This window comes from Archocentrus centrarchus, chromosome 14, assembly GCF_007364275.1.
Source record: "Archocentrus centrarchus isolate MPI-CPG fArcCen1 chromosome 14, fArcCen1, whole genome shotgun sequence".
Taxonomy (NCBI): Eukaryota; Metazoa; Chordata; class Actinopteri; order Cichliformes; family Cichlidae; genus Archocentrus; species Archocentrus centrarchus.
Genome location: NC_044359.1, coordinates 3,640,389 through 3,667,897, shown reverse-complemented (window position 1 = coordinate 3,667,897; position 27,509 = coordinate 3,640,389). Strand labels below are relative to the sequence as shown.

Genomic DNA, 27,509 nt, shown 5'->3' with positions numbered 1-27,509 from the left:
AATCAGCTGTTCGCGCTTTGTAAGGTCAGGAAACCCGCGATTCAGCAGCGATCGCCTGGCGTTAAAGGATTATTCTGATAGACAGAGAGTAGACTGCAAATTTAAAATTTAATATTGAGCAGGCTGCACAAACAACCTACATAGGTATACTGTGTACGAATTGTTCATCCCTCAGTGTAATTAGAAGGACAAAACAGGGCAGGTCATCAGGCAGGAGAAACAGGATCACCTCCTCAAAGGCCCTTGTTTTTTCTCATTTCCAATCTTTTGTTTTATAATTTGTATTTGGAGCACTCTATTATATGTTGATTATATAAAGAAATGTTTGATATAGGCCTAATGTATGTTTTTACATTAGTAATTAATTTTACACTTTTTAAAAAAAATTAAAATCTAAGCAGCCATTTGGGAGCTGAAAGAGCTCTTCTTTGGGAGCCGAGCCTAAAGAGCCGGCTCTCTGAAAAGAGCCGGAATTCCCATCACTAGTGTCCTGATGTCCTTGATCTTTTTGATGCTCTCCTCACCATCCCTGCAACAACAGCTGACTGCGAAAGAGGGTTCAGTGTCATGAAGCAGGTGAAAAGTGACTGGCGCTCATGCCTTAAAGATGATATCCTCTCTGACCTCTTGAAAATACAGTTGTGCTCACCTGACATAACTGACTTTGACGCGTCCAAAGCCATTGATATATAGCATGCTGACAGCGTGCGCTCACGCAGGCCTAACTTTGGGCGCAAACATGCAGCAAAAAATGAGAGTAGCTCAGATTCTGATGCCGCTTCTGAAGAAGAGCTCTGACTTTTATTCTGAAGGATGTGATCAGCGGAAGTTGTGTATGTCGTCAGCAGAGCGTCGCTGTCACGTCCGGTAAAACTGCTAATTAAACTAAATTAAAGATGCTGCTTGAAGCATGTGGGAGACATTAAAACGGTGAGAGACGCTTTAAGTGACGCTCGAAGCTGGAAAACCGTTTAACAGGTGTAAAACTCGCTTCCGGTCCCAGCAAACTGCAGCCACGTCAGAGGACTGCACCTGTTCAGGTAAGAAGGAAGTGTTCAGAGCAGCACGCATAACTCCATTTATAGTTAGTAAAGTAAATCTACTTTCTGCACAGATCAGCATGAATACAGCTCACCAAACTCCGTTTAAAACATTTTTAAAAAATCTGCAGATTTAATAACATTATTAGTGATGGGTAGATGAGGCGTCATAAAGCGTTTCGACACATTGCCAAATTGTATTGATCCTGTATCACTGAATACTGACACCTGCTGGAACTTAAAAATCCCTACAGGAAACCTAGTTGACAGACTCATCTGACACTGATGTGGTGATCTAGTATATACAATAATATATTTAAAGTCATTGTATTTTATATTGTATTATTTCATATCTGCATTTAAATTTAAAATATCTGTGATATTTTTAGATACAGTCAATAAATAATGTGAGCATGTATCGTAACGTGAAAATATAAGTGAACGTGTTGTGAATGAGGATGCTTGTGGACTGGGATTTTTTTCTTACAAATCTTTATTCAAAAAAATAAGTTTCCCCAACGTTTTGAAACTGAGTCTGTTACTTTTTTTGATGCAACTTCTCCAGCTGTAGAAAACACGGCACAGATGAGGCTGGAGTGCAGAGAAATTATAAGGAAAGGCGGAAGAGGTTTGGATAGATTGTCTTTTGGTTGTCCCTGTATCTCAAAGAATCCTGGGACCTCTGCCAGGTATCTCTGCACCTCCTGGATGGCATCAGCTGAGGCACTTTGGGTCTGCTTGCCCACTTCGATGTCAAGATGTTGCCAAAGGTTATCTAAAAAAAAAAACAACAAATTGGCATTTTATGACATGATTTCCAAACAACAACAAACAAATAATTCTGAATAACGTGCCTGAAGTGGGTGCAGACAGCTGTCGTGAAGACGGTCCCGGCTGGGGCTCCAACAATGGAGCGAAGTCCTAAATTGGTTCAACTGAAACCACTGATTGAATGACCCACGCCTCCCTTCACACCTGGGCACATGTGTTTACGCACATGAACAATAGAGGGTCATAACCACCTCCAGGGGACTACGCCCACAGGGGTTTAAATACCTGGGTCTCTCCACCATTTGGTTGAGAACTGAAGAAGCCTTTCGGATGAGAGGTGAAACGTCTTCAAGAAACAAAAAGAAGTCCAGTCGCCTTTTTCAAGCTCCAGAGAATCATAGAGATGAATTTATTTCCATCCTGGACCTCTGCAGGTGGTGTTAGTCTCACCTGTCTGAAGTCTGAGATGATTGAAGGTTCATTCACTTCTTTTTGCCCCTCCTCTCTCCAGGATGCTCCAGGGGCCGTACGGAAACCCGGACCAGGACCGGCTCCTCATTCGGCTGCCTTTCAAGACCTTCGCCGTGGGAACGGTTCTGTTGCCGGTGACCGGCTTCATCACCTGCATCTTCATCTCCCTCTTCTACCACTATGAAGATGTGATGCACACACACTGTAAGGTAAGCACTGATGTGGTAGCAGGAAACTCTTATTATTTCTGATGAGGCCATGAAGCCTACAGCAGAACTCACCCTTAAAAAACAGACCTGCTTCAGGGAGGTGGACGTCACAGATTTTCAAATTAAAATAAAATAATTTGTGTCACGTAGTCATAGTAACGGTTCACAAAGAAAACAGAAGGCGAGCATCAAGATTATTTTATTTTGAAAATAGAAACCATTCCAAATGTCTGTAATTCTTCGTGAACCAGATGAAATGATGCCAACAGGAAGTTTACAGATCTCTGCGCTGACTGAATACTTCACGTCCTCTGTGCTCGGGGTCATGACCTTTGGTTCAATTTCAGAGCAGATGGCCAGCTGTCTGAGGGCGGTTCAACGGGCTGTGGGAGGAAATCGTAGGCGTGGTGTTTGGTTTTAGTCGTTGTGTATGACCAGCAGCACTCCTGAGTGTTGTAGGCCTTCAAGGTCAGCACACGTGCTACACATTTAGCACTTTCTGGTTTTACAGTGTGCTGTAGCAGGAGAGGCGTTCAGGGCACGTTACGACCCGGGAGTTGTTTCATTGTTTCTTTCCTCCAGGTATCGAACTACCTCCCATCCATCAGCTCCACCATCGCCCGCTTGCCGGAGCGCTACGTCTGGCGCGTCTGCATTGGGCTGCACTCCGCGCCGCGATTCCTGGTAGCCTTCACCTATTTCAGCTTCTACCGTGGCCGCTTCAGCAGTCAGCGGTGGGAGCGGCTGCTGAGCAGGCTGGCATTCGTCTGCGGCGTCGCCGAGAACGCTGGCCTGCTGCTGCTCACATATGTGTCGTCTAAAGAAAACCACCGTGAGTACGGCGTGGTCAGCTGACCCGGGTCGCTAAAGCTTCAGACGTCTTTAATCTGAAACATGTTGATGGTTGTTTGTCTCCGCAGGTTACCATGACAACGGATTCAGAGTGTTCACAGGGAGCTCGCTGCTGCACATGCTCATTACGTGCTGGCTGTGGTACGTGATCAAGAGAAGCTACGAGAGCGCAGAGGTAAACCGACCTTCATCATGTCTGTGCCTCAAGTTTCAGAACAACCAAAGTGCAGTTTAAGATCCACCAAAACCTGAAGGTCAAAGGATTCGGAGTCACTCGCTCTTTCTAAAAAATGCCTTCGTTCTCATGTTACCGAAAAATAACACATCCCAACACGCCGCCTCCATCAGGGAATGAAACACGCTGAGGTTCCACCAAAACCCCTGCAGGGTGCAGGAGTCCAGAATGATCTCAGCACATAAAGCCCACACTAATTACCTAACCAGAAGCCCACAAAGGCTCTTATTTTGGTGGGGCAGTGTAGGTAAGAGCCTTCTGGATTGGAGGTCTAGGTTCACCTACATTATGTGCTGAAAACGTGAGGTCAGCTGACTACCTGAGTACAAACAACCAGGTAAGAGCTGTTATTTCCTCCACAGAGCCCAGACCTGAACCCACTGAGGACCTGTGGGACGTAGATCCACGCAGCGCTCCAACTCCCATCATCAGCTCTGCGTGGAAATAAATGTTGTGACATTGCAGAAGCTTAAATCTGAGCAAACAGCTGGTTTCCAGATGTGCAGAAACACTTGAAATATTCAGAATACTTAAATATCTGAAAGGCTGAAACATTAAAAACAGTTTTTATTCACCACACTGACAGATTTAATCTGTAAAATCTGTCAAAAGTTTAAAATTCTTGGTAGGAAAGGTGTTTATGGTTAAAGACGTCACAGTGGCACAAAAACACAAACATGTGGTCGCTCCCACGTTAAACCTTTGTGGTGAATCCGGTTTGTCATTGCTCTGTATTGATTTTAATTTTTTGGAAATTACCTATAAATCTGGTATCTTTTGTGTCCTTCTCAGGAAGAGAAATCATATCGTTGGAAGCTGCGTTTCTTCGTTTTAAACTTCATCTGTTTTCTGGCTTCCTACCTACTCTACAAACGGCACAACGAGCGCTGTGAACCAGGAGGTCAGTCCTGCTCTGAGTCGCCTGGTTCAGGAGTATTTCAGGCTTATTACCCATGTTCAACATTAAAAAAATTATTTCTGTCTTTTTATTTGTTTTGTTTAAAATGTTTCCTCTTTGTTCTCTGGTTGTAGCCAAGGCAAAAACTCAGGAATGGGCGGAGTTTGGTGAGGTCATATAGCAAGACTTTTGGTTGGCCTCAAAGTGATTCTGGCAAACCATCTGGTGACTCAGGAGGGGGAAGCAGTGCCCCACCCACACTGTATGCAGATTAAGGCTACAGTTGGGTGGTGGAAGGAATACTTCAGTGCTCTCCTTAATCAAACTGTTACATCTTCTGTAGAGGAAGTAGAGTCTCAGGACGAGGGGGAAACTGAGGTCACTGAGGAAGTTAAACAGCTCCTTGGTGGCAGGGCCCCTGGAGTGGATGAGATTCACCCTGAGTTCCTGAAGGCTCATCCAGGATACATGTGCTTTGTGGACTTGAAGAGGGCATTCAGCTGCATTCTTCAAGCTATCTAGGAGGGGGTGCATCAGGAGTATGGGTTGTCTGGCCTGGTGTTACATGCCATTCAGACCCTGTGCATTGCCGACAAGAAGTCCAACTAATTCTCAGAGGGGTCTTGGACTCTGATAGGCCTGGCTTTTGTCACTGAATCTGTTCATAATTTTTATGGACAGAATTTCTAGATGTAGCCAAGAGGCTTAAGATCTCAGCGTCACCTCTCTGCTTTTTGCTGATGATGTGGTTCTTTTGGCTTCAGCTGTTGTTGACCTCAAGCTTGCATTTGGGCAGTTTGCAGCCGAGTGTGAAGCAGCAGGAATGAGAACCAGCACCTCCAACTCTAACTCCACGATTCAGCTGGAAAAGGGAGGAGTGCCTGTTTTGGGTTGAGGAGTATCTCAGGGTCTTTTTCACAAGTGAGGGGAGATTGTCACCAATCCATCCATCCACCCTCACCTATGGTCACGAGCTTTGGGGAGTGAGACCAAGACTGCAGATATAAGCGATGGAAATGAGCTTCCTCTGAAAGGTGGCTGGCCTCTCCCTTAGAGATAGGATGAGCGGTTTGATCATTCAGGTAGAACTCTGAGTAGAGCACCGCTCCTCCACATCGAAAGGAGACAGTTGAGGTGGTTCAAGCACCTGACTACAGTGCCTCCTGGTACTTCCTAGGTGAGCTGTTTTGGGCATGTCGTACCAGGAGGAGGCCCCAAGGAAGACCCAGGACACTCAGGAGAGACTATTGCTTTTGGTTGGCCTGGGAACGCCTCAGTGTCTCTCCAGATGAGCTAGAGAAGATGGTCAAGGAGAGGGAGGTCTGGGCTTCTCTGCTTAGGCTGCTGCCCAGACCTGGATAAGAGGATAGATGGACACCAATCTGGTCCATGATTCTCATGTTTGATAATAGTCTCGACTTGTGTACATCTGTGTGTCAGTTTTAATTGATAGTCATAATGACAACTGGAAATGTCATGTTTTAGACTTCATGTGCCGCTCCAAGCTGGTCGACCAGAGCTCCTAAAATTTGGTGTGAAAGCTTCAAGGAGTTGGTGTTGCTTTATTTTGAAAGCTGATCCTTCATCAGATTGCTGTAACTCAGGCTGTTCAATCTGCTCCATCCCTGTTTCCTGCAGTCTACACTCTGTTCGCCTTCTTCGAGTACCTGGTGGTCTTCTCCAACATGGCCTTCCACATGACGGCCTTCTGGGACTTTGGAGGCAAAGAGGTGATTGTGGCCACGCCGCTGATACGACACTGAGCTGCATTTAGTGATTCTTTTTTCTTTACGATTAAAATATCTGCTTGTAAAGTCTGATCAGTATCCACGCAGCAGACATTTTCTTGGAAACCAGCTACCTATGTCCATCTTTTATATACAGTCTACAGTCAGTACCAGGCTGCACCTGAGCCTCACAGCAGTTCATAAAATATTCATGACCTCTGATCTGCTGATTCATGTTTCATCAGTCTGCTCTCATGTACTGATTCATGTCCACAAATTGAATATTTTCCACTTTTAAAAGGCGGTAATGGTTCAATATTTCTATTTCTGATGGTTGGAGTCCCTGAACTGGACCTCTGGACCATGTTTGTGTTGTTGGAGCCGTTTTGGAGCCTGCTTTGGCTTCATTGGACTAACGGACAGTCCAAGAAGTTGGAGCTCCAGGTTTGGATGTTACTGAGCACCAGGGACCAAATGCAGTGGCTGAATATCAGTGAACATTTTGAAAAATATGGAGCTGATAAATTTACAGAATATCATCTATGAAATGTTATGCTTTAAAAAGGAATCTCATCTAAAGTCAGGGGCTTTATACTTTGTGCTTTTATGACCTTTCTAAAATGAGTTTTACACATTATTGTATTTTTCTATCTTTATGTTCTGAGGTTTTATAATCCATCAGTGCCGCAAACTGCTGTAAACATCTCTCTGATGAAGCTCATGTTAAACATCATGTTCTGCTCATTCTTGAATAAAACCAGAAGAAGTGACTGAACTGTTGTTTTATGGCTGCTCTTCATCTGACTGTTCCAGTACTTTTAGTGCAGTGTGACGGTCCTGCAGCAGGACTGCAGAGCTGGGACATCAGAGGTGTTTTAAGCTGTGAGCGAGGGCCTGTTTTTGTGTCTTCGTGCATAAAAAATCTTTCTAATGGATGAAATTAGTCCTAATACTGTCCCAGAGACACTCACATCTGTGTGGTCCCAGAGACGCTGCAGCAGGTAAAAGGAAGGCTTTTATTCTGAAGGATGTGGTTACCGGAAGCAGCTCAAGCCGTTAGCAGAGCGGCGCTACGTCGTCCAGTAAAATTATCGTTAAACTGAATTAAAAACAGCGTACAAAGTGTGCGTGTGACGGTAAACAGGTGGGCGCAGCGTCAAAGCAGCCGTGTGGCGGGAAAACAGACGGATTAAGAAGTTTGAAGCCGTTTCCTGTCAGTCCCTGAAGTTCTCAGCTAACGGCTGCTAGCTGCTGTGATTAGCTCCTGAAAGAACACCTGCTGAGGGGCCGATGGCATCGAGGAGGAGCGAGCTCGGGGACCCGTGAAGGTGAGCCTTTCACCTGGCCTACCTACTCCTGCTTAAAGATCACCCGCTCACAGCTAGCTGTCAGCCACGTCAGAGGACTGCCTCACCTGTACAGGTGAACAGGCACGCGTTCAGGGTAAAAGCAGCGGAGTAACCGGCCGGAAGCACGCAGATCCTCGCTGATGATTCGTGAAATTTAACGTGACCTGTCTGTGCTGTGGGTGAATTTCTCTACAGATCAGCACACAAACCGCCCACCAGACTCCATTTAAAATACCTGACAAAGTATGAGAGTCATGCTGGCTGACTGACGGCTCCTGAGAGCTCTGCGTACACGCTGCACTGTACACCCCACTGAGAGCCACACATTAAAGTCACACAACAAACTCACAATTTAGAGGGAAAAGAAATCAGAGCGGGCCTGATGGCTAAAGCACAGCACTCTGAGGTTTGAGTGTGAACTTTGGAGGAGCCAGGGGGACCTCACCTGAGGATCTGAGGCTGTTCTGTAGCTCCAAACCCAGACGGGCTTTAAAGGTGATCCATAAAATCTCAGAATCAGGTCTGAAACGTGCAGGAAGCCCGCAGAGAAGCCGGGGCTGCTTAAAGCATTTGAGCCAGGCAGCAGTGTAGCAGAGATTAATGTTGGTGTATGGATGGCTTATTGATGCCTCTAACTTACAGATGATTCTCTCTTTATACACTGCACACCAAACTCCATTAGGAGTTATTAAGATTTTACACTTTGCCAACACTGTAGCAGTCATTAATGTAGACCGTTCTGACCCCCAGATGCTGTCTGGGGGTCAGAACGGCCTGAATCCGCTGGATTCAAAGTAACTCCTAATTTTAGTTTTTCAGTAACATCCGTCTGATCCAGGGGAGCTGTTTGGAATCACAGTCACCTAAGAAGGTCAATGATCTCCAGAAACTCCACATGTGGAGCTGCTGAGGTCTGTAATGCACGTGTAATAAGATGCTGTAGAAGTTGCACTCATTCTAGAGCTTTCTCAGGCATCTTTATCATTTTTTTTCTGTAATTGAGTGGTTCATTAAATGTGGACGTTGTTCTTCTTTACCTTAAAGAGAACCAGGACTGTGTGCAGCAGTTTTACATCAGACTGGGCTCAATGTGGTCCTCTAAAATAAGTTTGACTCTCCTGCATTAGACCTATGAACAGCTCTACTAGGGCTGCAACCATCAATTATTTTAGTAATTCTATTAATTATTCCATCATTAATCAAGTAATCTGATAAATACTTTTCTTATTAACAGTTCATCTGCATATTTTAACTTCCGTACTGCAGTTTTTCCCTGTGTGAAACAAACAGGGTGGATGGAGCAGCTACAAAGTTCTCTGTTCTTCACTCGATGATCAGGTGGTTGATGAAGGACCTCCAGCTGTTTCCCAGTAAAGGTTTAATGGTGGTTACAGGAAAAAGCGCTGCTGCTTTGAACGCTAGAAAAACATTTTTTTTAGCTCCACCCCAGCTCACCACCAGCGCCGCCTCTTTGTGCGTGCCCAAACGGCAAGTGGCTTTGTTGAAAAACCGGGGGCCTTGGTACCAGACGTCGTTAACGAATGGTCGCTGGTACTAATGCCGGTGCCGGCTAGCAAACTGTGGTCGGGGCGGTTCGTTCTGGTAGCTGACAGCTGAAATTCACAGCCCAGCAAGCACAACACACACACACACACACACACACACACACACATACAGGTGCAGAGAGCAGTGGAGGCGTGTACAAACATGTCAGCGATGATACACTCGGTGTTTAAGGGTCATTTTTTCCAAATGATGGAAATCCATCGCAGCAACAGAGAATTTTAATGCTGCTAATGTGGGTGAAATGCTCCGCTTACACGGAGACACCTGAGTTTAAACGAAGCATCGAAGCAACAAATTTGTGTCAAGGATATTTTTTTTAGCCTGTCTGGCAGTTTTCACGATCAGAACGATGATCTGAATGTTGTACCAAATATGTTTACTTATACAAGAAGAGCTTGTAAAAGAGGATTTTTTTATAACTGGATTATTCGAGTTACTTGAGGAATCGTTGCAGCCCTGAGATCTACAGTCCAGCAGACATACAACACACCAAACTCCATTTAAAATTGAGAAAGTGCTTGGCACAGTGGCACAGTGGCAGAGAGTAATGCAGGCTTATTGATGGTTTGTTGAAGGCTGTGACTTTTACGCCTTTCTCTGTGGTTCAGCATACATCACACCACACACTGCTGATCGTTGTTAAAACTGTGAAGTTTCCTGACATCGTAGCACCGCAGAGCGAAAACGCTCGCCTGGTTTATTTCCTGTCTGAAGTCTGAGGAGATGATTGGAGGTCCAGCTTCATTCACTTCTGCCCGCCTCTTCTCTCCAGGATGCTCCAGGGTCCATACAGCAGCCTGGACCGGGACCGGCTCCTCATCCGGCTGCCCTTCAAAAGCTTCGCTGTGGGAACGGTTCTGCTGCCGGTGACCGGCTTCATCGCCTGCATCTTCATCTCCCTCTTCTACCACTATGAGGATGCGACGTACACACACTGCAAAGTACGTACTGATGTGGGCGCAGGCAGACGCCAGCAGGAAACACCTTTATACTGAAGCAGGATGTTTTATGAAAATAATTTTACACAATAATATTTACACAAAATAACTCCAGTTAAGAGAGCCGCCTCCATCTAAATGAACTGAATGCATTTATTTTGTGAGTTTTGCAGAATTTATTGCACAAAATTGAGCTCGTACTGAAAGCAGAGGGAGAGTCTGTGACCTTCAGGGTTCCTGCAGGTCACTGAAGTCTGTTTAGCATGTAAAACGTTACCTTGCGAAGGATGCGCCAGCCCACACCTCAGCTTCAGGTGTGAGCAGTACCAGTTCCCCAGATTAAACTCATATTTTTTTCTTCCAGGTATCGAACTACCTCCCGTCCATCAGCTCCGCCATCAGCCGCGTGCCAGAGCGCTACATCTGGCGCGGCTGCATCGGGCTGCACTCTGCACCGCGATACATGGTGGCCTTCGCCTACTTCAACTTCTATCGTAGCCGCTTCGCCAACAGGCTGCTGGAGCTGATACTGAGCGGACTGGCGCTCATCTGCAGCCTCGCCGAAAACAGCGGCCTGGTGATGCTCACATACGTGTCGTCCACGGAAACCTACAGTGAGTATGGCGTGGTCAGCTGACTTGGGTCCACCAGTCAGAAGTTAACCCTTCAGACGTGAGACTGTGGACGTGTTGACGGCTGTTTGTCTCTGCAGGTGTTCATAAATACGGGTTCATCACATTCATAGGGAGCTCGCTGCTGCACATGCTCATTACGTGCTGGCTGTGGTACATCATCAAGAGACACTACGTGAACCCAGAGGTAAACTGACCCTCCCCAGCTCAGTGTGAGGTTTCAGTGTGTGAAACAGACAGTAATTGATGATTTTAGGACAATTTATTGATTGATGGGCGTAAAAAATATTTTTAAATGGTCACACGAAAAGCTCTCTGTGAACGTGTGGTCAGGAGACCACCCAGTCAAGACAAGACGGCACAGTACGTCTTTAAAGAATCATCGACACAATAATACAAACAGCTGATTCTTAAATAAATATTCTCTTTTTTTGAGGAGTGTGAAAGCTTGAGTCAGCTCTAACATCAAAAACGAAAACATTTCACTCTGAACTTTATCCTTTGGCGATCATTTGATTTATTGACTTGTTGGTTGGCAGAAAGTTAATCAGTTATTGTCTTAACTGCCTTTCACTGTTTTCTTTGTGGACAAACTAATCTGAGGCATGATTGGAGGACTTAAAAAGCTTTAGGAATCCTTGAGGTGGATTTGGGCTGGTACTTCAGGTGGTCCTATGAGAACTTTGTCTCTAAGGTGGTTCAATAACTTTCTGAGGGGGATCGCCACCTTATCGTGGTGGAGGGGTTTGTGCGTCCCAGTGATCCCAGGAGCTATGTTGTCCAAGGGCTTTGCCCCCTGGTAGGGTCTCCCATGGCAAATTGGTCCTGGGTGAGGGGCCAAAGAGCAATTCCAACGACTATATAGCTGTAGAAGTGTTAATATTCTTTACGTTCTGTCCCTGTTGTTAGTCTAGAACATTTTTAACGAGGTTTTGGGATTTTGTTGGTACCTGAAGAACCAACAAAACCTACCAAGGACTGCTTGAGAAGGTTTTGGTGCCCCTTGTTGATGTTCTAGGTCTGCTTTAAGAGCTTTTAAGATAAGATAAGAGATAAGATAAAACTTTAATGATCCCACGACGGGGAAATTTGTGCATTACAGCAGCTCAATACAGAGAAAAAATGAAAAGGATGAGTAAGAACAAATAACTAAACTAAAAACTAAAACTAAAATTCAATAGAATAAAATAAAATAGCAAAAAACTATACACATATACATAAGCACTATATATATATATATATATATATATATATATATATATATATATATATATATATATATATATATATATATATATATATATACACACACATATACACACACGTCAAACACTATATAAAGATATCAAAATATTATATACATTTGTAGCCGGTAAGGTACACAGCATACACGGTATGCATTATATGGGTGAGTGTAATAAATAAAATGTATCTGACTGTATGGATAAAGTGATGGCAGTGTAGGTAAAGTGTTCAAGTGACTCAAGACATTATGATGTGTTATACAGTCTAACTACTGTTGGGATGAATGACCTGCGAAAGCGCTCCTTCCTGCAGCGAGGATGTTTCAGTCTCTGACTGAAGGAGCTGCTCAGCTCACCCACGGTCTCATGAAGAGGGTGATGGGGGTTGTTCATGATGGATGTCAGCTTTGCTAACATCCTCCTCTCACCCACCACCATCACAGACTCCAGAGGACATCCCAACACAGAGCTAGACCTCCGCACCAGTTTGTCGATCCTGCTCCTGTCCCTTTCGGTGCATCCACCCCCCCATGAGCATCTTGAGCATCTTTCTGAAAGCCTGTTAGTCTTTGAGGATTTTGGGATAGCTTGGCAGGTTCTGTCAGTACTTGAGGCGGTTCTAGGAGCACTCCCTTCTATCTTTGTACCTATAGTTGTTTAAGAGCTATTAGAACAATCACATGGTTTGGGAGGAGGTTTTGTGCCCCATGTTTAGACATGTTTGAAGAGCCTCGTAGAGTCTGGGTGAGGTCCTACTAATGTTGAAGGAGAGTCAGGTAGCAGGTTCTACCAGCACTTGGTTTGTAGTTCCAGGAATTCTCTCATGTGTTGTGTTCTTGTTGTGTTTCATGGATGAGTTGAGGAGGATCACGGGGTTGTGGAGGAGTGTGCTTGTGAACTCTTGGTAGTCTTTAAGGAGAATTTGGAGTGGGTTCTGGGGTACTTGAGGAGGTTCTGTGGGTGCTCACTTGTCTTCAGGAGCTTTTTTGTGCTTAATGTCTGAGAGGCTCCAGGGGTTCACCAGATAACATCCATCATTCCTGATCACATTAAGCCAGTTTGCCTCTTTTTTCCTTAATTTCTCTGGTAGTTATCAATGAATCTGATGTGTTTAATTCCCTCCCTGTCCATCTCAGGAAGTGACATCATATCGCTGGAAGCTGCGTCTCTTCCTGTTCAACATCAGCTGCTGTGCGATCGCCGTCTACTTCTTCAGACGCCACAACACATACTGTGAAGCAGGAAGTAAGTCCTGCTCTGCTTTGGTCTGCTGTCTCTCATCCTGTTCTCCTTCAGTCACTCGCTCTCGTCTCTCCTCCAGTCTACACCTGGTTTGCCTTCTTCGAGTACCTGGTGGTCTTCTCCAACATGGCCTTCCACATGACGGCTTTCTGGGACTTTGGGAGCAAAGAGGTGACCGTGGCCACGCCGCCGGAGGACAAACGATACTGAGGGAGTTTTTAACATTTCTGAACTCGTGAACAGAGAGAGGAGCGACTCTGTAAGCTGCAGGTGAGATGACGTCATTCCAACAACACCTTCGACCTTCTGAGCAGGACGGCGGGATGGAGGCGTGGACCAGAGTTCTTCTTCTGTTGTTTCTTTTAGTACATCGGTTCTGTACCAACCAGCAGAAACGTTTCTTTAAAGTAATGATGTGTATTGATGATGTCACTGGTGTTTCCTCTGATGTCACTGATCAGCACTGATGCTGAAACGCTCTCTGTTCTGTGATGATGTCACACATTTGTTTACACAAACACCTGATTAGAATTTAAATTATTTTATTTCAAATCAAATCAAATATACTTTATTGTCCCCACAGGGAAATTTGTGTTGGACGTCGTACAAAAACAAGCTGCTACCACAATAATACAGTATAACAATAGAACACATATTGCACACGCTGCATTCCCACATACATTCCTACAGTGAGCAAGCCAACAAATCAGTTAGCTAGAGCATCAGAGCATGACAAACACTATATGCCTACTTTATTTAATAATCTAATTGATGTAGGAACAAACGAGTTTTTAAATCTATTAAGTCTGCCTGCCGGGGTTCTGAACCGTTACCAGATGGTAACCGTTCGTATTGCGGGTTGAGGATGTGAGCGGGGTCGGAGAATACCCTCCGAGCAAGTCTGAGCACAGACTCTTCATAAATGGACTGCAAGGAGGAGTTATCATTCTTACCTATCACTTTCATTGCAGTTTGTACCATACGGTTGGTTTTTAATTGCACGGACAGATTTCCGTACCACACTGACATTCCAAACCTGATGATGCTCTCCAACACGGCCTGATAGAATAAAAACATAAGTTTCTGATTCACCCCAAAGACTCTCAGTCTGCGTAAAAAATATAATTTCCCTTGCAGACGACAGCACAACTTGTTAACCTATTCAAGTGGGAAATTCACGTTATCTAGGTAAACGCCTGGATATCTATAAGAACAGACCTGGTTTATTTTCTGTCATGAATAAGAAGCGGGAGGTTATTACTTACGGACTTGGGGTCAATCAGCATCTCTTCTGTTTTCCTGGCATTGATAATGAGGTGGTGGTCATCACACCATTGAACAAGGGACTAAACCACATTAAAATATGGTAGAGGGTCCATATCTGCACACAGCAAGCCAAGGATAGCAGTATCATCGGAGAATTTAAAAATATAATTGCCCGGGCAGCTGCTGGTACAGTCGTTTGTGTAAATGGTGAAGAGGACAGGGGAGGGGACACAGCCTTGGGGAACCCCAGTGCTGATAGACCTTGGCTCTGATAGAGTGCTGTTAATTCTGACAAGCTGTGTCCTATTTGTTTTCCACACATAAAAATAATAAGAGCAGAAATGAACACTGCAACATAATTTGTGACCATCACTGATCTCAGACCAGAGGATGATGTGAAATCGGACGCGTCAGAGAGAAAATAAAAGTGATGATGATTTGTTATGTTTCATTCTCATCTTCACCTGCTGTGTTCAGTGTATGAAGAACAAGAAAAGCTCGTCTCTGTGCAGCAGACGAAAAGACAGCAAAGAAGAAAAAGTTGGAAATATAATAAAATAAATGCACCTGATAATATTTATTCTGAATAAACTGCAGACAGCTGAGGATAACGAATTATAAATGAAATAATAAATTAGGGCTGAGCTCTTCCTGTGCACAACCTTCATTTTATGACTGAAAACAGCTTTAAATAAACATAAACACGTGTTTATATGAATTCAGGCATTTCTGGTTTAGTTTGTTTCTGCTGATATCTGGTGACGTGGAACCACTCATGTAGTTACTTCACCAGGGCCCTGTTCCAGGAAACGGGTTCAACAAACTTGAGTTTGATCACCCTGAGTTAGCACATGTGTGAGTAAAGAAAGAAAGCTGTCATCAATGGAGCTCTGATACCAGGATTCACCATGGCAACGATATATATATATATATATATATATATATAAAATTTTTTATAAAAAAAGTTTGCTATAAAATATATAATTTCTTTATAATGACCCCCATCATTTACACAACTTGAATCTCCATCGGATGAAGCTGAATCCTAATTTTACATTTAATTTATAAAATCTAATTATTGAGCCTGACGGACAAACTGCAGGAGACAGAAAGTGAAGATAAAACTGTGGAGAAACAGCTCAGAGTTTACTGACCGACCTGTGTGTGAGAGACAGCAGCAGACCCCAGGGGGAGCTGACCTCAGGTCAGTTTGTTACTTAAGAAAAACTGTTTTTGCTGCAGTTTATGACAGTTCAGTTTATGGTTATTTGCTTAATAATTATACAGTATAAATGGAATCCATTGATTTATTCATTTAATTGAGAATTTCATTATTTCTGTATCACTGGATAAAAATGAGATTTAGAGGAAAAACTGCTTTAACGTTTCCAGTTTACCAATTTTAATCTGATCAGAGATCAGCTTCACTGATAGATGACGGCTCTCTGACAGCCACAGCAGTGATGTTTCACTGAGTTACTGTTAAAGGTCAGAGTTCATCGTTTCATATTTAGCTGAAAACATTCAGAACAGATTTCCAAGTCTGTGATGAATGTAAAATTTGGGAATTTTGGGATGATGAGACATTTTAATTAAAGAATGCAGATTGCATTGGGAAAATGAACCCATTATGATCAGATCCAGACTGGATGAGCTGGGAAATGACTGGAGCCTGAATGGACCTGATCCTGATCTGTTTGGATCCTCCTGCTGTGCAGGTGGACTCGGACACAGTTTACTGATCCGTTATAGAGCCGATGATCAGCGATTTAGGTGATTTTCACTGGAAGATATGCCAAAAATTACAGATATCTTCACTCAAACATTCCCATCATCTCTAAGATCCAGACATTTTTCAGTGGCAGTGGCACAGTGGGTAGGTGCTCACCTTGCAGCCGGAAGGTTGCAGGTTCGAGCTCCTGTCCCTGTGCTGCGTTGTGTCCTTGGGGAAGACACTTAAACCACATTGCCTAATGGTAGCGCTGGTCTCTGGCTGCATGACTGCAGGTGCTCGTCTCTGGATGAGTGATCTGGAACCATCATTTCTGACTTGAATCTAATCTAAACCACAGTGTGTTCTGTGTCAGCAGCTTCATCCAGATCAGTGTGATGTTACAGTGATGCTGCAGTAACTACAGTAAATGTTTCAGAGGAACTGACTGACAGTCTGACAGCTGCAGCTGCCTCATTATAAATGCGTGACATCATCGCTGTCTCCGTCCTTACAGCCTGTTGACGAGTGAACGACTGTAAAAGCTTCATGTTACAAAAATAACAAACTAACGTCTAACTGGGTTTTCAGTGATTGTAGGTTTACATGCATTGGTGCATCTGTACATTGTAAGAAAAGTAAATATGTGTATACATATAATAATGAAGATGATGAATATTGCACTTGGTGAATGAATATTGCACTAGTGAATGAATACTGGATATTACACAATATAGGAATGTCAGATATTGTTCAGTATGAATAATATAATATTGCACAGTTACAGTGGGTGAGTGTAAAAATAAAGTACACACAGTAAGGTACAATGCTGTTCAAAGTACAATGCAGCCTATGATGGGATGTAGTTTTTTTTCCTTTAATTTGTCATCTGTCTGTCATGGAGACAGCGTCAGGTTGACCTTTGACACTTGTGCTGTTTGAAGCCCTCTCTGAGCTGACTGATGTTTGTCTCTCTGACCTTCCTCACAGTCATCGGCTGATCCAGAAAACTGAGCAAAACCTGATGGATGCTAAGTGGCTTTTAGGGCATGAACACTTTTATGTTTGGGATAACGTCGCCATCGCCCTGCACGTGGAAAGTGGGCAGGTACCTTCTCTGCTCCTCCCCTTTAGAGTCGTTCTCATGGAAATAACCTGCAGTTTGTCTGCTCGGTGAAAGAAGCTCTCAGAGCTTCTACCGTATTTTCCGGAGTATAAGTCGCACTTTTTTTCATAGTTTGGCTGGGGCGGCGACCTATACTCCGGAGCGACGTATATGTGACATTTATAACACATGAACCAAAATACTCCAGCCACTTGACATCTCCGTGAACTGCAGCTTTAAGGCAGTCTTGCGTAACCTGTGGGCGCAGTGGATGGAGAGCACAGCTTAACGGCAACTGGGAGAATGCGCCACCCAACTTTCCTGGAAGTCATTGGATGGATCAAGAAAACATGGGCTTCAGTGACAAACCATCCTGTTGGGATTCAGAAAGGCTGGAATAATTGGAACTGCAGCTGACGACGAGTCTGACTAACGCGACACAGAAGAGGAAGCGGCGCTTCGTCTACGGAGTGTACGGAATTGTTTAGAAGTGACACCGAGGATGAAGAATTCAATGGATTGATGGTTTGGTTAACTTGTTAGTATGTTCTTTATGCTATGGTTATCTGAATAACTTAATGTTACGTTAACATACTGTAGCGATTCTCTTAGTTAGAGAGCGTGTTGATGTTGTGGGATTTCGGACTGTTCGGGAGGTTCGTGAAGGCAGCATGGAGAGAGAGAAAAAGACGAGAGCTTGCCTGTGTGTGTGTTGCTGTTCCGCTGTTGTAGTTGTGGTTGGCGTGGCTGTGGCCTACAGCAGCCGTTTTTCTGTTAATAAAGACGACCTTTGTTGTCAATATCGCCGACTTTGGAAGTGTGTTTACAACGTTACAATACCGAACACGTGTTCGTTGTGCGTCATGTAGCTGAATGTGCTACGTTAGCATAACGTAGGTGTAACCGTGTTCGTCCTGTTCTTTAATCCATTATTATTTTAAATTGCCGTTCAAGATGGAATTTGTGCTCTGAGTCTCGGATTCTATCAACCCCCCCCCCCCCCCCCCCCCCCCCCAAAAAAAAGTGCGACTTATAGTCCAGTGCGACCTATATATGTTTTTTCTTCTTTATTATGCATTTTTTGGCTGGTTCGACCTATACTCCGGAGCGACGTATAGTCCGAAAAATACGGTACTTCAATACTGCAAACATGTGAATTATTATTATTACCTTTATTTTACCAGGCAGTCACATTGAGGTCACAATCTCTTTTACATGCAAAGCAAAATCAATCTTCGCGTTAATAAACCCTTAATCCATCCATCTGCTTCCACTCATCCTGTTCAGGGTTGCGGGGGGGGGGGGGGGGGGGGGGGGGGTCTGGAGCCTATCCCAGCTGTCATAGGGCAAGAGGCAGGGTACACCCTGAACAGGTCGCCAGCCTGTTGCAGGGCCAACACAGAGAGACAAACAACCTTTCACACTCACATTCACGCTCTCATTCACACCTATGGGCAATTTAGATTTTCCAATTAACCTAACCCCAGTAAGTGCATGTCTTTTCTCCGGAGTACCCGGTGGAAACCCACGCAGACACGGGGAGAACATGCAAACTCCACACAGAGAGCTGCGCCACCGTGCTGCCCCACACCCTTAATAGTTTTCTAAAATCTACACTTCAATAAAATATTATCTGATGCAGATACAGTCGCATGTGACTGCTGAGTCATATTCAGTTGTTCAGGTTTTAATTTAATGAATTAATCTGCTGTTTAATATTTACTTTTTAGATTGTTTTTCAGTGAACAGAAAAACAAGGTCACCTATAAATGTTCTGAAAATTAAACAGTTCCTAACGAAGCATTTTAGCTTCTCTTTGTAAATGCTGCTCACCTCGTTTCTCTGCTCTTTTCTTCTTCAGGTGCTGAAGTTCGATTGTGATCGACTGAGAGCAAAGCTCACGTTCTGCGAAGAACCTGAAGGGAACGTCTCACCTGGAGTCCACTTTGATAAATATGAGAATGCTAAAACTTTGGTTGAACATTTGTGGCCGGACTCAGACTTCCCACTGGAGAAGGAGCCGTCACTGGAGCTCATTTTCAAAGGTAACAGATCAGTAATTAAAGCTCTGATTTCTTCTGTCAGGTAGGGTGGAGCGACCTCCAGAGGACATTACAAGAACTGCAGTTTTACCGTTAAAGCTTTGCTTTGTCTTTCGAAGGCTGCTGCTTGCTCGAAACAGAATCCGCATGTACATGCTCAGTACCAGGCACCACTTTAAGCAACCCAAGTACATATGTTGATAAACTGATGTGTGAGAAAAGGAGAGCAGATTTCTCCCATATTGGCTTCTCTTCATTGGCTCCCTGTTAAATCTGGGATAGAATTTAAAATCCTTCTCCTCACATACAAGGTCTGAATAATCAGGCCCCATCTTATCTCAAAGATCTCATATCAGTCCAATCCAATCCAGCTTTATAAAGCATTTTAAAATGACCCACAGGGTCCAAGGTGCTGTACAATACAATAAAATACATAAAACAGCTCAATAAAATGCATTAAGATACATAAGAAATACATAATATATGCAAAGGACACAAAATATTTAAAAAACACAGACTCAGCATTTCACTTAGTGTTAAAAGCCAAAGAAAAAAGGTGAGTTTTTAAAAGTGATTTAAAATGCGTGAGTGATGAGGCCGGTCTAATATGCAGTGGCAGATCATTCCAGAGATTTGGTGCTGCTACTGCAAAAGCCCGGTCCCCTCTGAGCTTAAACCTGGTTTTAGGCACAGTCAGAAGCAGCTGGTCTGCCTACCTGAGTGACCGGGTGGGAGTATAAGAGTTTAGCAGCTCAGAGAGATAGGGTGGGGTTTAAAAGCAGATAAAAGCATTTTAAAATGGATCCTAAATGGGCAGCCAGTGGATTGAAGCTAAAACAGGTGAAATGTGCTCATGTTTGCAGGCACCAGTTAAAAGCCGCCCAGCAGCGTTCTGCACCAGTTGAAGGCGAGCAATAGCGGACCCTCTAAGATCCATATAAAATGCATTACAGTAATCCAGCCGAGTGGTAACAAAGGTGTGGATTACTGTTTCAAAGTTTTGCCTTTGGAGAATTGGCTTTAGTTTGTCCAGCTGCCTCTGGTGAAAAAAGCTTGACTTGACTACAGCCCTAATGTGACTGTCAAGCTTCATGTCAGGATCTATTCTGACTCCTAAGTTTGTGATTGTTGGCTTGAGATACTGTGCCAGACAGCCCAGATCTACCAAAGGGGTCACAGAGTTGTTACCAAAAACCATTTTTCATAAAACTTAGGAAATTTAGAGCCAACCATGCCTTAATGTCACCTAAGCATTTAAGTATTTGTGCCACTGAGTAGGAGTCTTTCCTTTTAAGGGGCACATATCTGCATCGCAGTGGAAAGAAATACCATATTTTCTAAGTATGGGGTCCAGCAGTAAAGAGAGAAAAGGAGCGGGCCTAGCACCGAGCCCTGTGGTACCCCACACACAAGCGGAGCAGTGGAGGACACAAATTCACCAAGACCAACACAGAAACTCCTACTTGTCAAGTATGACTGAAACCAACACTGAGGCTGTGCCCCTGATTCCCGCCCACTGCTCCAGACAAGAAATGTAAAATTTTATGGTCCACTGTATCAAAGGCAGCAGTTAAATCTAAAAGAACAAGAACAACACAATCGCCTGAGTCAGGATTTCTGATAAAAAAGGCCGACTAGAAATATGTCTACAGTTAGCCAAAACTGTGAGACCAGGCTTTTTTTTATCAGAGGTCGCACAACAGCATGTTTAAAATTTACAGGGCCCACACCTGAGCACAGACTGCTGTTTATAATATTGAGCACAGCTGGCCCTACAGTGGGAAAATTTATTTAAGACAGGAAGGCATAACGTCATTTGGAGAAGCTGAAGGCTTCAAGTAACCAACCATCTCCTGTAGAAATTCCAATGTTACAGGCTTAAAAGTGTCAAAAAGAGCAGAACAGGAGAAAGAGACTTAGGGGTCATTCACAGGAGGAGAAACAAGAGCCCTTGCAGTGGTGAATTGCAAAAATCTTTCAAAGACATCAGAAGAGGCTTCAACCAGTCACAACAGATGATGTTTATGCATAGCGTATATGCAATGGAAATTTCGCTGAACGTTCAGTGACAATAAAGCAAACTTAATCTTAATACAAAGCGCCTTGAGGTGACTGTTGTGATTTGGTGCTATATAAATAAATTTGAATTGAATTTGAATTTACAGGATGTCATTATTTGACATGTGACTATGTGTTTAACACAGTCACAGGTGTGAGGCTGTGCTGAAAAAATGATACCAGACAAGGTGAGTTGAACAGTTTTTAGGGTCAACTTTGAAGGTAAAAGCTGCCTAAACAACACACCTAAAGCTGGAAATGAGTGAACGCACTGCACCAGGGGAAGAAATTCAGACATCGCCAGCCTTGCACTCTACTGCCTTAATTCCTAGGTGAGGAGGTGGTTTGCAGTTTGCAGACTTTGTAAGAAAGAGGACAGCTCAACAACTAACCTGTTCTATCATCAACGAGTATGAGGAATATTAAAGGTTTCGGGAACTGCTGTCCAAGACAAACCTAAATCAGCTAAGGTGTCTGGCAAAACACACACTCAGCAAACTTGAGCCCCCCCGTGACCCTGATTAGCGGGATAAAGAGGAAGATGATGGATGGATGTTAATGTCCTTTAAGTTAAAGCAGGTATGTTACAATCACTGCGTCATAACCCAGCGACGTTCTCGGAGCTCACCTGTTTGGAGCCTCAGATAATAATGCTGAAGCGGTCTGCCAAAAAGCGGGTTTCTGATCAGATGAAGGTGTGCAGTTTCTGTCATTTATTTTGCTATAATGTCGGTGGAGTCCTCCTGGACAGCCTGTTATTTGATTTTTCTCTTTTTTTTTCATTCTGTCAAGTCTTCCGTATTGAGCGATTTCTTTTGAAAAACTCGCCTAAGTTTTTCTATTTACATTTGTCATGCCCAGGATTTTACTCTCAATGTGTTTTTACTGGTTAAATAAAGGTTAAAATAAAATAAAGATAAATCAACATGTCAAACACACTGATTTAAGTCTTATATTTTACCCGCTTGCACTTCGAACACATTTTTAAATAATGCAAACTATCATTTATAATCGTTATCGAAAAAAATTACAGAAAATATCAAGATATTATTTTTTGTTAATATCGCACATCCCTACCTTGGGGTGACTGTTTGTTGTGATTTGGCGCTGTATGAATAAAACTGAATTGAATCGATCAGCTGAAACGTCTGCAGGGGGCTTGTTGGGTCCAACACTGCTTGTGTTAAAATTTGAAATCATTTGAGTGAGAATCTCCGATGTTCTTTGACACAAAATGATGTCAAGTTTTTGTGGGGGACACCCTGTATATATTTATTTAAATATATGAATTCAAATCAGTAATTGATAACACTGAATATTAATAATATACAGATAATAATACACTCAGATTATGACGGTCCTCAGCTTGATTTGGGAAATAAAGACCAAACCTAATCTAACAGTGCCATCACTCCACCCACAGGTGGGCCTAACACATCTTCTCCAACTCTTTCAGATTGAGAACCAGAGGAGGATCTGATGCAGGTGGAGGACTCTCTGGGATCTGTGGACTAACTGTTCCATGCTTTCTGTTTAAATGCGTATAATAATGTGGGACCACTGCTGCTGCAGCAGCTCTCCCTGGTGGACAGGAGAGGCTATGCATGAATAATAAACAAATACATAAATAAATCTAAAAGTTTTGAATCATTTTGACTAAAGATGCCTTATTTTATTTCAGTAAGTGTTTAACAGCATATTTTAGGTTTCAGCTAACTGGATAAAAAGGAGAACTTTTTTAATGCTTTGCCATCAAACAAACACCTGTGCATACACAAACCTCCATTAATAACTGTCAGGTGATAATCTGATGCTCTCACACTGTAAAAACATCAACCTCATTAATGTTGATTTGGTACATTTTTTATTGTTCACCTAACTGATTTAGTTGAGAGAACAAGTAACACCAAGTGCTTAAAATCTTTGAAGGCGGATAATAAATGAACACATAACACATTAATTCATTATTATCAGGCTGTCCTAAAAGCTCCCTGAAAAGCCTTCAGCTGATCCAGAATGCTGCAGCTAGAGTACTGACAGGGACTAGAAAGAGAGAGCATCCATTCATCTATTTTCTTCCACTTGTCCAGGGCCAGGTCGCGGGGGCAGGAACCTAAGCAGAGAAGCCCAGATTCCCAGGCCATTCCCAGGCCATTCCCAGGCCATTCCCAGGCCAGCCGAGAGATATAATCTCTCCAGCGTTTCCTGGGTCTGCCCCGGGGCCTCCTCCCGGTAGGACATAACCCAGATCACCTCACCCATGCCATCCTAGTCAAATGCCCAAACCACCTCAGCTGGCTCCTTTCAATGTGGAGGAGCAGCGGCTCTACTTTGAGCCCCTCCTGAATGGCTCCTCACCCAATTTCTAAGGGAGATGCCAGCCACCCTTTGGAGGAAACTCATTTCTGCCGCTTGTATTCACAATTTAATTCTTTTGGTCACTATCCAAAGCTCATGCTCCCTCTTCACCACAACGCCGGTGCACCGTCACCATCACTGCAGACACAGCCCAGATCCGTCTGTCGATCTCCCATTCCCCTCTCCCATCACTCCTTAACAAGACCCCGAGATACTCAAACTCCTCCACTTGAGGCAGCAACTCATCCTAATTTGCATGAACAATAAAGCAGTTTGTGTATATATTGTGTATTTCATATTGTATATCAAACGCGCTCTTTGCACACCGTGGGTTGTGGGAAACACATTCTCTGCCTATCCTCTACATTTGGCAGCAACTGACAATAAATGTTGAGCTGAGTTGAGTTGAGTTTACTTATAGAAATGGTAGACATATTAATCCATTTAATGACACAGCTTCAGCCGTCTAACAGTCATCAGGATGTGACTGCTTTTAGCCGAACGGGTTTAAAGCTGATAAAGAACACGCTCTTCAGTGCAGTCAGTAAAACACTCAAATTCATCAACATTTTTACTGTAGTAACTATGTTACTACATATGCATCATTCTGCTATATAAATATTAATAATCAAAATATGTACTAACTCATGGATTGTTCAGCTTAGTTTTATCAGTTTCATTGTCAGCTTTGATAAGTCATCATTATGAGAAAGTTACAGGTATAATATTAACAGACATTTACAAAATATAGCTTCTGGCACATCTTTAATTATAATTCTGAGAAATAACAAAATAATAAAATAAGTTAAAAACAAAATCTTCTGAGAAAAAAGTTGAAATTAGATATAAAAAAAATTAAATTATGAGAAAAAAACTATCAAAGTAACAATTACAGGATAATAAAAGTTGAAATAATGAAGCGGTTATGTTATTGGAAGTCTAAATGTTGAGAGAAGGCAAAAGTTAAGAATACAAAAATTATGATACAAAGTCATGCATAATAAAGCTTCAGTTATGAGAAACATCTTCTTGATCTGAAAAGGTAATGATGACGCGAAAGATTATGAAATTAAACTATAATTATGAAAATGACACTAAAAGGCAGAAAATTACAGGATAATAAAGAGAAGTTTGTGTCAGTAACAGAAAAATGTTCAAAATACCAGAAAAAGTCTTATTGTGAGATTAAATTAGATTAAAAAAAGATTACATGAAAGATGAATCATAACTCTGAAATTCAAGATAAGAATTTTTTTTTTTTAATTACATGAAAACTAAAAATGTTTAGGTTACAAATGATGATTGAATTACTGACACTTGGATGGCTGTAGTTTACTGTCCCTGTTTACAATATTATTACATTATAACATTATTAAACTGTACATTCTGTATGACAAAGGCATTCTGTTCTATTCTGTATTTACAGCATTTTACTTACAGTTACATCTGTGGTTTAGTTCTGTAAGCAGATTTGCATCAGTGAAGAATTACAGTCATAATTCTGCTACAATCAGTGCAGTTTACAGTCATATCCTGTACAAACAGCATCTTCCTGTATGCATGTATAACTGTCTAAGATCAGTGAGTGTTTCCTTTTGCTTCAGTAGAAACCTGATGATGTCACTCTGTCAGGACATTTATAGTCACTGGGAGCTTATTTCAAGTCTGTTGACCTTTTTGTTGTTAACCCTCGTCATTATTTTCCATCAAAACATCAAAATATATTTTCTGTTTCTTTTGGAGAATTACTATTCTTTGTCACACATCAGGTTCACAGCAGACATGTTTCACTGTTTTTATGGATGAATTAATTATCTGATCAATCAATAATCAAAATATTGGTTTGTTAGGGCCCTGGTTTGATCTGATTAACAGCCAAGAAAACCACTGAAATGTTCTCAGGTAATCCAGAGCTGCTGCAGCATCAGGGCTGTTTGAGTTTTTGACAGCAGGGGGCGCTGCTTAGCTAGAAATCTGCTCCATGAGCTCACAGCTGGTGAGAGTTTTAAAGCTCACAGAGGGTCTGTGGGTTCTACAGGCAGTCCTTGAAGAGTTTTTGTGTTACCTGAAGACATTCAAGAACATTCCCATTATCCCGTGATCATCCTCGTGCAGGTCATGTAGGGTTTGTCCATTTTGTTCCTGTTGTGATTTAAGGACTTCTTGGGGAGAATAGTTCTGGAGAACTTTGTTGTGCCCATATTGAGGTTCTAGGTGTGACTGACAGACTTCTGAGTGTCCTTAAGAAGGATTTAAGGGATCTTTCAGTACTGTAGGTCTGTTTGGGGTTTGGGGTGGTTGTAGGAGTGCTCAAATGTGTTTTTGGAACTTCTTGGGGAAAATCACAAGATTTCTAAGGAGGTCTTGGTGCCCCCATTGCAGTTGTAGGAGTACTTCTTAGAGTACTAAAGGCTTGTTAGTACTCTAAGAAAGATTTAGGCATATACTTATATTAGGTTCTGTTGGTAGTTCTAGGAGTGTCTACATGTGTTCTCTTTACCCCTGTTGTGGTTCTGTGGCCTTGGTGAGGTTCTAGGTGTGACTGGAGGCCTTTCTAGTGTTCTTACAAAGTCCTAGTGGACTTTCAGGAGAGATCAGACTTTAAGGAATCAGTTGTTGGGTTATTTTGGTGTGTGAGGTGGTTGTAGGAGTGCAATCACGTGTCCTCTTTGTCCTTGTTGTGATTCAAGAACTTCTTGAGGAGAATTACATAGTTATGGAGGAAGTTTGAGGTTTTACATGTCTTCTTGTTGGTGTCCTTATGGAGTCCCAATCCTTAAGGACACTAGGAAGGACCAGTCTCCTGTTTCCTAGCAGAGAACCATGGCCTCAGATTTTAGGTTCTGATTTCAGTCCCAGCTGCTTTACACTCAGCTGCAAACCTCATTTACTAAATTATGGCTGTGTTGGTGTTCAACAGGAGATGGTTTACCTTTTGACTGACAGCTTGCTGGATGCGGCTCTTCAGTCAGATTGTCCCTCACAAAGACAGCGATGGTCAAACCTGGTGATGTCACAGTGAATACGTCTGTCGTTTACAGTTTAACACTGCAGATTAAAGCTGTGATTCTCTTGAGTCTCTTTCGGTTTGAGGATGACTCAAAAGTAAAAACAAAGAGTTAGTCCTCGTCATAAAGCCACTGAAAGATGTTGGAAATGAACTGTGCAGAAACAGTGTGGGACATTAAAGATGATTATTATCATTACGATGAACCCTTCACTGAGCTCAGTCGCCTCCTGCAGCACACGTATGTATGAAAATATGAGATGTAAATGTGAGTTAATCATCACCAGGTAGACAGAGAATAAATTCATGCAGGATGAAGCTCAGCGAGCGCTGCTGTGATTTGACAGTGAAATGAGCCTCAGTGAGTTTCCTGACGAATCCTAAAAATAAACCAGTTTATTAGGAACAGCAGAGCCGGGAAGAAGAGTGCGCAGAGTTCATGAAATGACTCCACAGGTCGCCACAGTTCAGAGTTAATGAAATCATGATGAAGTGCTTCTGAAATTAGTCCTGTTTAAATGTCCCAGTAAAAATAATTTTTGCTTTTTTTCTTTAGTTTTTAAATCTGTTGTTTTCTCTGCCATAAGGTGAGAGGCGGGGTACACCTGGACAGGTCACACCTGCAGCCAGTTTAGAGCCACCAACCTAAACCCACTAATTGCATGTCTTTGGACTGTGGCAGGAAGCCAGAGTACCTGGAGAACCCACAGAGGAACAGGGAGAACATGCAAACTGCACACAGAATGAACCCAACCTGGATCCAAACCCAGGATCTGCTTGCTGTGAGG

The 27,509-nt window shown here is 42.9% G+C and overlaps 2 protein-coding genes across 4 annotated transcripts; both read left to right on the top strand.

Annotated features, from left to right (window-relative positions):
• Nucleotides 1–416: 416 nt before the first annotated feature.
• LOC115792066 (post-GPI attachment to proteins factor 2-like) lies at nucleotides 417–6,921 on the top strand. Its single transcript, XM_030746438.1, has 6 exons — nucleotides 417–1,040; nucleotides 2,323–2,491; nucleotides 3,074–3,323; nucleotides 3,412–3,518; nucleotides 4,371–4,479; nucleotides 6,115–6,921. The coding sequence occupies exons 2-6, from the start codon at nucleotides 2,324–2,326 to the stop codon at nucleotides 6,237–6,239; spliced, it is 759 nt and encodes a 252-aa protein (XP_030602298.1). The 5' UTR covers nucleotides 417–1,040; nucleotide 2,323; the 3' UTR covers nucleotides 6,240–6,921.
• A 309-nt stretch (nucleotides 6,922–7,230) lies between these two features.
• LOC115792521 (post-GPI attachment to proteins factor 2-like) lies at nucleotides 7,231–22,944 on the top strand. Of its 3 annotated transcripts, XR_004021039.1 has the most exons (9): nucleotides 7,231–7,531; nucleotides 9,891–10,059; nucleotides 10,421–10,670; nucleotides 10,769–10,875; nucleotides 13,069–13,177; nucleotides 13,254–13,444; nucleotides 17,142–17,259; nucleotides 19,118–19,301; nucleotides 22,813–22,944. XR_004021039.1 is itself a non-coding variant. In XM_030747083.1 (6 exons), the coding sequence occupies exons 2-6, from the start codon at nucleotides 9,892–9,894 to the stop codon at nucleotides 13,382–13,384; spliced, it is 765 nt and encodes a 254-aa protein (XP_030602943.1). In that variant the 5' UTR covers nucleotides 7,231–7,531; nucleotide 9,891; the 3' UTR covers nucleotides 13,385–15,158. The 3 variants fall into 3 exon arrangements, 1 of the variants encoding a protein (XP_030602943.1); XR_004021040.1 differs by lacking the exon at nucleotides 17,142–17,259; XM_030747083.1 differs by lacking the exons at nucleotides 17,142–17,259; nucleotides 19,118–19,301; nucleotides 22,813–22,944 and having other exon boundaries at nucleotides 13,254–15,158.
• The last annotated feature ends 4,565 nt before the right edge of the window (nucleotides 22,945–27,509 follow it).

Bases quoted from the DNA above. Each gene is read 5' to 3' on its own strand.
- LOC115792066 (XM_030746438.1), top strand. From the start codon at position 2,324: ATGCTCCAGGGGCCGTACGGAAACCCGGACCAGGACCGGCTCCTCATT. The intron at 2,492-3,073 runs GTAAGCACTGAT...TCTTTCCTCCAG, and splicing joins TGATGCACACACACTGTAAG to GTATCGAACTACCTCCCATC. The intron at 3,519-4,370 runs GTAAACCGACCT...TGTCCTTCTCAG, and splicing joins GAAGCTACGAGAGCGCAGAG to GAAGAGAAATCATATCGTTG.
- LOC115792521 (XM_030747083.1), top strand. From the start codon at position 9,892: ATGCTCCAGGGTCCATACAGCAGCCTGGACCGGGACCGGCTCCTCATC. The intron at 10,671-10,768 runs GTGAGTATGGCG...TTGTCTCTGCAG, and splicing joins GTCGTCCACGGAAACCTACA to GTGTTCATAAATACGGGTTC. The intron at 13,178-13,253 runs GTAAGTCCTGCT...TCTCTCCTCCAG, and splicing joins CACATACTGTGAAGCAGGAA to TCTACACCTGGTTTGCCTTC.